Here is a 10,575-nt window from a genome sequence, read left to right as displayed (position 1 = left end):
TTAAATTTGGATTCATCAGGCCTTAGTGCTGCGGAGAGGCATATGTGTCAAAAAAAAAAAAAATGTACATAAGCCAAAGGTACTTTGGAAGGGTATTCTGACTGGACAATTGAAAGGTCCTGACCCAGTGATTGTCTGGAGTCAGGGGTCTATTTGTGTGTTTCCACAGGGAGAACAGCAGCTGATTTGGATTCCAGAGACACTAACTAAAGCAATATCTACAGACCAAAAAGAAGATGATTCGGCTCAAAATCCATAACAGCTGATATCCAGAACCCCAGTTTAGCTATTCTTACGTCTGTGATAATGGTTTTCCTACACCTGGAGGCTAATGAGCACCATTAAGGCTTATTTCAAATGTTAAAAAACCTTGAGGCTTACTTGTGGGAATACCTTCAAACCCATATGCAAGTTTCAAAAAGAGTTTTTCTATTTTATTTTTGAGCTCATACAGACCTAGGTTAATGTTTTTCTGATCAGTTTTATTTTTTTTTAATCAACTGTGCAGTTTTTAAACGTTGCAATGGAGATTTCACCTGTGAAAAGCTACAAGGCCTTTACTGTTGTGTTGTGTGCACACTTGTGTTATGTGTTGTAGGTCTGTATGTGCGTATGTTCATATATTAGGAGCACTCATGAAAAAATGGATCCAAATATTTTTTATTCACGTGATTTAAACAGTTTAATTTAAATTGGGTATTGTTTTAAAAAGTGAACAAATAAGGAGATTAACAGGTCTGTTTATTTACTTTCACCTTTCCTTTTCATTATATTTGATAATTCTGTCCAGGATAATGTAAATAATTTCCAGTATTACTGAAAAACCAAATGAGACTTCGGAATTACAGCTGCCATCATCTGTTGCTGTTTCTGCTGCTGCTACTACAGCTTCTGCGATGGTTATCACACAAACTGTACAAACTGTTGCATTAATATTTACTTCAAGAAAAAATAGACATATTAATGGATTCCTCGCTTTGGGCTGCTTGTGGAACTTACCTGGACTGTGTATTGCTTATACGCATTATGAACTGATACAATAAATTGTAATTTGTACCAGGATATCTTTGCTGACAGTATCATCTGTGGTACAGTTTTTCCAGGGATTTCTCACTTGGAGCAATCAATGGCTTGATATCATGGCATTTTGTATCCTCCTCCCTTCTGCTTGTGATGGTCGTTATCCACAAGTAGGGCTGAGTGTGTTGGGCCGGTAGTCAAAGATGGGTAAGATCCAATTACAATGGTACCAACCTAAGATAGGAGGCTGACGATTTGAGGTCAACCATCCAATGACGGGTAAGGACCATATGTAGTATTGGACAACCTAAAACAGGCAGGGTCCCTAAGCCTCATACTTGTTGTTTAAATTAAACAAAAGGGGGAGATGATGAGGGCCACAACCAAGTTAATATGGTGCCTGGCAGTATACTAGGAGGAGTGGTTTGTGAGCCAACGCTAGCGAGCCAATGCTAGCAAGCCAATGCTAGCGAGTTGGGTATATGTACCTCTGCCATCCGGCAGAGAAGCAGTAAAGTGTTTTAGTTTCTGCTCAGTCTTCAGCAATACTCTGATTGTCTTTAGGGTGCCTGTTTCTATCCCTCCCCAATTCTTTCTCACATACAATGGAATTAGTCTGACTCTTGGAGGTAAGAAAGCTTGCTTTTCCTGCTCTAGCAGGTTAAGACTTTTAAGAGAAAGGACTGGAGAAGTGGGTGGAGCTTTGAGAGAGTAGCTTTATGTTACCCTGTAGCAGCCTATCACCTCATGTTTGCCTGTGCCACTAAGGAGGTTTCTTCAGGCTTCCTGCCTTGCCCTTAGCCTTTCTTGTGAGCATTTGGTTCTAATTCTCTTTGTGGGAATCCTAGGTATTCTGAGTGGACATCCTAGCCCACATTGGCCTTTAGGAATTTGTTAAATTTTAGTTGATTTCTTCACCTAATCACCTGTTTTTCCTTCACTCTATCAAAGATGAAATACTTTATTTCACAGCTGCTGAATTCCATATTGGTTTACTTGGTTGGCTAGAGGCCTTAGCTATCTGATTGATGGGTTCAAGAAAATTTGTTGTAGATCATCTGGCATTTTTTTAAATTAAGGTGGGAGCAACATTTTCATTTAGCTTTCTACATTCTAAGTAGAACCAGAATTTCATCGTTTTATTTTTTAAATATTTTTAGTTGAACACAATACTTTTATTTATTTATTTAGTATTTAATGTGAAGCTGAGGATCGAACCCAAGTTTCTCACAAGTGCTAGGCAAGTGCTCTACCACTGAGCTACAACCCCAACCCTCATTTGTTTATTCTTATAGGTGAATTATATACATTTTTTCGAACTATGAATATAAAGTACATTAGGATTTTGACTGGAATTTTACTAAAATGAATTTTGGGAAAATAGACATTATACATTTGGTCTTCCCATCTAAAATTCTAGTATTTTCACTGATTTACACAAAGAGAACCCTCTGGGTTCTTTATGATAGTCATGATTTGTTTCCAGTTTTAACTGAAATTCTGTATTGTTTTTTTTTTCTTTTGAGAGAGAGAGAGAGAGAGAGAGAGAGAGAGAGAGAGAGAGAGAGAGAGAGAGAGAATTTTAATATTTATTTTTTTAGTTTTTGGCAGACACAACATCTTTGTTTGTATGTGGTGCTGAGGATCGAACCCGGGCCGCACACATGCCAGGCGAGTGCGCTACCACTTGAGCCACCTCCCCAGCCCCTTAAATTCTGTATTGTTACAAACACAATCTGAGATGACTTTGGGTATTAAAATATAATTAAAGGTAAATACATAAATCAGGGATTAAGTTAGAGCCCATAACTGTATAGGTATCTAGGAATGCAATGAAAATTAGACATTATATTTAGCTCTGAGATTCCAAGGAGAGAAAAGGGAAGCAATAGTTAGAGTTGTCATAATTTAATAAAAATAATACAGTTGTATCTGGAGAAATTTTTTCTGCATAGACTCCTAATGGATGTGTATGTGTATATATAGTTCCTTTTAGAAGTAAGAAAATGGAAAATGAGTTCAACCATTACTTTATAGAAGAGTGAAATGTCTTCCACTTATTTTCCTTACCTTTTAATAAAGGCCAAGAACATACATCTGGTGATGATGATGATTAAAAACAATAATTCTAAATAACAACATAAAAGCTGAAATAATCCTGACAAGTTTTTCAGAACAACTGTTGAACATATTTATTTAGAAAAAAAAAAAACATTTAATTGTAAAAGAGCAGAAACAAAAGACATTTCACATTTTAATCAACAATATAATGCCATGCTGAGTTTAGTTTCACAATGAAAGCCACATAAATACATATGTGGGACCACAGACAGGGGTGTAGAAAAAAGAAAAAGAGAATTGAAAAAGAGGTAGATGATAACTCTTTGCTTACTGTCTGTAAGTCTTCTTGGGAGAGAAACCTCTGGAAAATCACATTAGGATAGCTCTAGTCTAACAGCATATGCCAGAGGCAAAAGTAATATAATTTCCTGAAATATAAAATGTATCAATTTTCATGGTAACTCCCTAGGGTGGTTTGGTTCCACCAATGAATAATGTTCCTAATTCTATACTAAGCTCATCCTTTGGAACATCAATCTCATCACCTGGTTCTTCTCCAAGCTTCTTCCACCAGGGTGCTTGTATGTGTTTCAGTGTAGTGAGATGGGCCTGCTTGGCCTTGGCTGCCACAGGCCTGGATCTACTTAGGAATAGTTCAGGTTCTTTCCCTTCTGCCTCCTTCAGACTTGGTGCCTCTGTAGTAAACAGAAAATAAACAGGTCAGTGGAAGCATCCTATGCAAACAAGTAGGAACTTGAACTACAGAGCTGGAACTCTGCTACAAAAGGCGGGGACAGGAATTCTGAACCTGTTACTTTGGATGGTATATTAGTATCCAACAGCTCCAGCTATAGCTGGTAGAAACACAGTCATTAAACACAGAAACTTTTGTGAAAACACTTCATTATAAAATGATAAAATAACCAGCCTAGTGGCCCATGCCTGTAATTCCAGCAGCTTGGAAGACTGAGGCAGGAGGATCTTGAATTCAAAACTAGCCTCAGCAAAAGCAAGGTACTAAGCAACTCAGTGAGACCCTATCTCTAAATAAAATACAAAAAATGGCTGGGGATGTGGCTCAGTGGTTTAGTGTCCCTGAGTTCAATCTCCAGGACCAAAACATAAGTAAAATTAAAAAGAATGATAAAATTACTATGTAATCTTCAAAAATGACTAAAAGCTTTTGGGATTACATAGAATCTGGCTAGTAGGGTTCAGTATATTTGAAATTTATAATTTTGTCTGAGCTGACATATATGTTAGTAAGGCTGAGAGAAGTCCACAAGAAGGAAGTTATAGAAGCTGCATCATTTGAAATCACTGTGTGCTGACAGGATCTAGAAATTTCCTGGGGATGGGAGTTGGATTAAAAGACTATTAACAATGGTTTTCTTGTGAAGATTTTGGATGCCATAGGCTATTTCTTTTATGAAACAAAAATGGAAGGCACATACTCATTAACTGTTCAATATTGGTGCTGATTTGAGCCATAAGAGCTTCTCTGTGCTGCTGAGCTCTTTCTTCCAGGGTCCTACCCATAAAGTAGTGCTGTAGTTGTTCTTGAGCCTGGGCATGGAGCTCCCTGCTGGCCACACCTGATATCTGAGAACCCTGGAAAAACAAGAGAGAAAAACTTGTCACAAGAAGGATATTTAACTGTGTTTTGCTCAGTGACTAAGAGTTCTAGAATACTTAGCTGTATGTATCTCATGGATGACTCCTGTTTACTTGTGTAAGTACTAAATGATTTCAAAACAGACTTAGATAAAAATGAAGGTGGGAAAATTTCTTTTTGGTGTAATACTATATATCACTTCTGCAGATAATGTGGTATTATGGGTGAAGAGATAAGACTGAGAGATGGTAGTGAAATTTATGAAGGGTATGGTAAAGACACTGACTGAGGACAATTCCTTTAGTTCTAGACCCCATTTGAAATACAATCTTACTTCTGACTCATTCCTACTCTCAAACTTAGATATCTAAGTTATAATGTTATAACTGCTTCTGGTTTCACAGAATGAGTGACACAAATTAGCTATAAGGTCATATTCCTTTGGTTAGTCAGCTAATTTAAGGGAAACTTAAGTGATTAGTTTGGATAAGGAGGAAATAATCTTAGCTTTAGAGCTGATAAAGTTTCTGACACCACAGCTTTTTCACCACAGCTTTCTCTGTAAGCCTGTTCTAGTCAATACCTTACTTTTCAGCCACATAATCTTAAGCAAATAAAAGTATGGCCAAAGCAGCACTTTGTTTTAAAAGACAGGGGGAGTATGCACCAGAATTAGTCATCCCTCCAAATCAACTACAAATTTGATTTAACCAACTACAATAATGAAGTGATTAGGAAAATAATGGCATTTTTAGTGAGAAAATTTTTTTGATCATCTATTTCCTGAATAATATAGCATAACAACAATTTATTTAGCATTTACATTGTACTAGGTAATATAAACAATCTAGAGATGATTTAAAGTATATAGAAGATGTGTATAGGTTACATGGAATAAATACTATGCCAATTAAGTATCTGAGAATTTTGATATCCATGAGGGTCCTACAAGCAATACCCTCACAGATACATATAGGTTATGAGCAGGTGTGGAGGGGTAGTAGGTAGATATCAAAAATCTAAATGTAAGAGCTAAAACTGTAAAACTTGGAAAAAACATAAGGGAAGCATCACAATATAGGTTTTGGCAATGATTTCTTGCACCAAACGTCTAGGCAACAACAATTAAAAAACAGGACTTCATTAAAATGAAGAACTTTTGTATATCGAGACACTACTGACAAAGTAAAAGGGTGGCTCACAGAATGGCATAAAATAATTGCAAATAATCATATATCTGATAACTTAAAAATGGGCAGACGTTTCTGAAAAGATATATAAATGGTTAATAAACACATTAAATGAAAAGATACTCAAAATCATTAGTCATTAAAGAAATGCAAATCTAAATCACAATGAGATAAAACTTTACACTTATTATCTATTATAAAAACAGAGCAAATGCTGGCAAGATTGAGGAGAGACTGGAACCCTATGTACTATCGTACTATCATTTAATGGATAAACAAAAAGTCTTATAAACATACCATGGAATACTATTCAGACTTTATAAGGAAACTGACTTACAAGCTATAACATGAATTAACCTTGAAGATATTATACAAAGTGAAAAACATCAGGCACAGATGGATGCTTTATGAAGCCAGTCCTATGTGGTACTTACAGGAGAGTAGTCAAACTCATAGAGAGAAAATGGTTTTAAATGATGGTTCAGAAGCTGGGTGGAGAGGGAAGGGAGTTCATGTTTAATGGATACAGTTTGAGTTCAGTTCTCTAAGATGAAAACCATTCTGAAGATGAATTGTGATAATGAGTATACAACAATATAAATGTTCTTAAAGACTTTATATTAAGATATGATGAAAATTGTGTTTTGCAGATTTTTACATTTAAAACAAATTTTAAAAATTTAAAAATATAGAATAATGAGGCTATGTATCAAATTTACTAAATTAGAATTTGGGGAGTGGTGCATATGGCTTGAGTATGTAATTTTTATAAAGCTAATTATATTAGTAAATTATTAAAACTGTTAAAAGCAAATCAGTCTACTCTATAGAGCTCAAGAACCTATGATATATTTGGTGGAGAGGAAAAATGCTTCTCCTTTCATTCTCTGCTCACAGAGAAGAACTGTCAGTTGTGCTTCTGTACCTCTCTGCAATTCTGTTCTGTTTTTTGGCTAAGGAAGGAGTTGTTAATATGATTGACCAAAACCTAAGAGATTGGTCATATTTTTTAATTTCCCCCCCGCCCCCAGTACTGGGGGTTAAACCAAAAGCCTCACACATGCTCTACCACTAAGCTACATTCCCAGACCTTCTTAAAATTTTATTTTGAGATATCGTCTTACTTAGTTATCCAGGCTGACCTTGAACTTACAATCCTCCAATCCTCCTGTCTCTGCCTCCTGAATAGCTGGGAATACAGGCATGAACCACTGTGTCTGGCTCATTGGTCATATTTTATTAATGGCCAGTCTGATTGTGCTTTAAAAGCTCAGAACCCTTAATCCCTTAAGGGTTAAAAACAAAACAAAACAAAACAACAGCATTTAGGTCAAATTTGTTTTTTAAAAAATATGCAGCTTTACTGCAATAAAAATGACATATAATCACTAGCAAATATTAAAAGGGTACAATTTATTAAGTGTTGACAAATGTTATGTCTATGAAGCCATCACCATGATGATAATAAATATTTATCACCACTAAATTTCCTTGATATTCCCTTACCTACACCCTTCCCATCTTCCCATATCACACAACCATGGACTTACTTTCTGCTAACTGTAGTTCGTATTTTAAAAATTTATATAAGTGGAAATCACATAGCATGCATTTTAACTTGTCTGGCCTCTTTCACTTTTTTTTATTGTTTTAATGACTAATGATGCATCTTTTCATTTGTTACCTGTGTATTTTCTTTGGATGAAGTTTCTGTTTGAATTTTGTCTAATTTAGAAAATTGGTCATATACTTTCTTATTGTTGAGGTTTTTTTTTTTAAAGGGAATATCATGCTCCAAACATTCTTTATTTTATTTGTTTTAATGTGGTTCTGAGGATTAAACCTCTACTACTGAGCTATAACCCTAGCCTTTATTGTTGAGTTCTGAAAGTTCTTTCACTATTCTGGATTAAAGGACCTTTTTATATTCTGGATTTGCTTGGCAAAAATGTTCTCCCAATCTGTCCTCTTTTTTAATTCTCTTAAGTGTCTTCTGAAGAGCAGAAGTTTTAAGTTTTTACATACTCAATTTATCATTTTTTTTTCTTTTTGCTTCTGGTATTGTATTTAAGAAATCTCTGCCTAACTTAAGGTCACAATTTTTCTCCAAGAAATTTTATAATTTTAGGTTCTGCATTCAAGTTATTCATTTTGAGTTAAATTTTGTAAATGGTATGATGTGTGGATCCAAGTTCAATTTTTTAAGATATATAATTGCTTTAGTGTCTCTACTGCATTAACTCTGGAAGAATGAAAAAGTAAAGAAACAACTGGCTATATATATGAGTTTATTTCTAGATTAGATTCTCTAACTTCTAGTTCCTGGAGACTATGATTTAATTTTCTGCTTCTATCAAGTTAACTATTCTAACTCAGATAAATGAAATGTTCCTTTTGTGTCTGGATTATTTCATTTAGCATTTCTTAAAGGTTCATTCATGTTAGTGTCATGTAGTTTGAAACTGTCATTAGGTACACAAACATTTAGAAATTTTAAATTTTCTCTTCATTAAAAATAGTCCTACACCATTATACTTTGCTCTCTCTTTTTATATTTTCATATTTAAAATATGTTTCTATACTCAGGCTTTACTTTTTAATTTAATCTGAAAATATTTGTGTTTTAATTGGTGGACCATTTACATTTATTGTAATATGGTCATTATTAAATCTATCATTTTGATATTTTTTATTTGTCCCATCACTTTCTTTAATGCTTCCTTTTTTTCTGCCTATTCTTTGATTAATCAAGTATGTTTTATTTATTTATTTATTTATTTATTTATTTATTTTTTGGGTGCTAGGGATTGGACCCAGGGCCTTGTGCATGCAAAGCAAGCACTCCACCAACTGAGATATATCCCTAGCCCTTATGATTCATTTTAATTTCCTTTATAGGCTAATTAGCTTAAGCTTTTTTTTTTTTTTTTTTTTTTTGCTGTTTTGCTGTTTAATTTTAGTGGTTGATTTAGTTTTCTTTTTGGTGGTGCTGGGGATTGAACCCAGGGTCTTTTGCATGTGAGGCAAGCACTCTACCAACTGAAATATATATTGATTTAGGATTCATAGTATACCTCTTTAATTTCTCAATCACCTTTGAGTGATACATACAACTTTATATATATAAAAGCCTTTCAACCTTATATATCTATTTCTCCCCTCCTTGATTTTATTTTTAGACTTTATAGACACTACTAAAAATTACCATAATTTTTGTTCAAAACAAAGGCCTTATCATAGGGTTATTAGGTTTGTTTTCATCCTTTCAAAGAGGTCTGAACAGAATTGGGCCAACAAAAAATGTTATTTGGTATATAAAATATTTGTTGCTCCCATCCTACAAGTCCTTCGTCTTCAGCTTCCTGTAAAAATTGCTATGACACCAATATTTACCTGAAGCAAAACCACATGTATATCAACCAAAAAAAAAAAAAAAAGTCCAGCAAACTAAAGCTAATATCCTTTGAAAATAAATTTTACTGAAGCATAACCACACCTATTCATTTATATATATTCTTTGGCTGCTTTAATGCTACAACAACAGAGATAAATAGCTACCATACAGGCTAAATGGCCTGAAAATATTTGCCATGTAGTACACATTATAAGAGTCAGTTATGCTTTATTAAAAATTTATATAATAAACATTAAAGCCTCTATAAGCAGGAGGCCTTAGTTATTTCTCTGGATTGAACCCTGCTATCTAAATTAGTTTTTATCATTTCTATGCTCCAGTGGTTATCAAATTCACACTTAGTCACTAACACATTTGTACTCTGCTTCCTATTTGTATATATATTTTTGAGGGGCTGGGAGCTTCGGAAGAATGAAAGAGTAAATGACAGAAGTACTTAAATATCACATCAAACCTCTAACATTAGTTACCTAGAATCTTTAGGTTTTAGAAGTATATGTTTATGTGTGTGGGAAGGAGGAGTGAGAAAGGCAAGGAGGGAGGGAGGGAGACTAGTTGACTATTCTAGTGAATTAAAACACAATGATATCACAATCACAACAAAATTAATGTGAACAGTGCCAAAAGATACTATGAATGGTTGGTTCAGATGAGAGAAATAAGAATTCTGATTGATTGAAATGTATAAATTGTCAATTTTCTCTGTAAAATTCAAGAAGCATTTTGGTATGAGAGAAGAGAGAAGAAAGTGGTGGAAGCAAATAACACTTGATTTGCAGTACTGTGTTCACTGAAAGTCAAAAAAGATATGGATCTTTCTGTTGGGGAAAAAAGTGTTAGCAGTATTATAGTAATAACATCATAAAAGGTAGATAGTCAAATGCTGTATCTTATCAGCTCCTGAAGGTCTATTAACAATCTAGCAAATTTAAGTTTTCATGTTTGTTTGAGCACATATATATAGGAATGAATACTGACAGCTACATATACTGTTTTTGGAAGATGCAACAAAGCTAAAGTTTTATTGTAGTATTGTAAAAAAAATGACGTAGTCTTGTTGGTATGATTAGAGATATAACTGATTTGAAGCAAAGTACATTTTACCACTGAGTATACCTCTATGGCCATATTACTATAAATAAAGTCTACAAATCCATTAACACTATGGTAAAGTCAATGAATCATCTTATATCAATAATAATGTTCAGAATCATACAAACCCTGCTTTACTGGTAGATACCATGCAATGGAATAGTGTTAACATGGATATTATG

General features: G+C 34.2%; 1 protein-coding gene across 4 annotated transcripts in view; it reads right to left on the bottom strand.

The window, feature by feature from the left end:
- Positions 1-3,197: 3,197 nt before the first annotated feature.
- Iqcb1 (IQ motif containing B1) overlaps positions 3,198-10,575 on the bottom strand; it is a 49,436-nt gene continuing 42,058 nt past the window's right edge. For all 4 annotated transcript variants that reach the window (XM_005327651.5, XM_005327652.5, XM_078044137.1 and 1 more), the window contains 2 exons: positions 4,536-4,692; positions 3,198-3,776 (listed from right to left, as the gene is read on the bottom strand). In XM_005327651.5, the coding sequence (XP_005327708.2) occupies positions 3,547-3,776; positions 4,536-4,692 (387 nt within the window). In that variant the 3' untranslated portion in view covers positions 3,198-3,546. The remainder of the gene's footprint in view (positions 3,777-4,535; positions 4,693-10,575) is intronic.

This window comes from Ictidomys tridecemlineatus, chromosome 3 (genome assembly GCF_052094955.1).
Source record: "Ictidomys tridecemlineatus isolate mIctTri1 chromosome 3, mIctTri1.hap1, whole genome shotgun sequence".
NCBI lineage: Eukaryota > Metazoa > Chordata > Mammalia > Rodentia > Sciuridae > Ictidomys > Ictidomys tridecemlineatus.
Note: the sequence above shows the minus strand (reverse complement) of the source record. Positions and strands in the feature narration are given on the sequence as shown.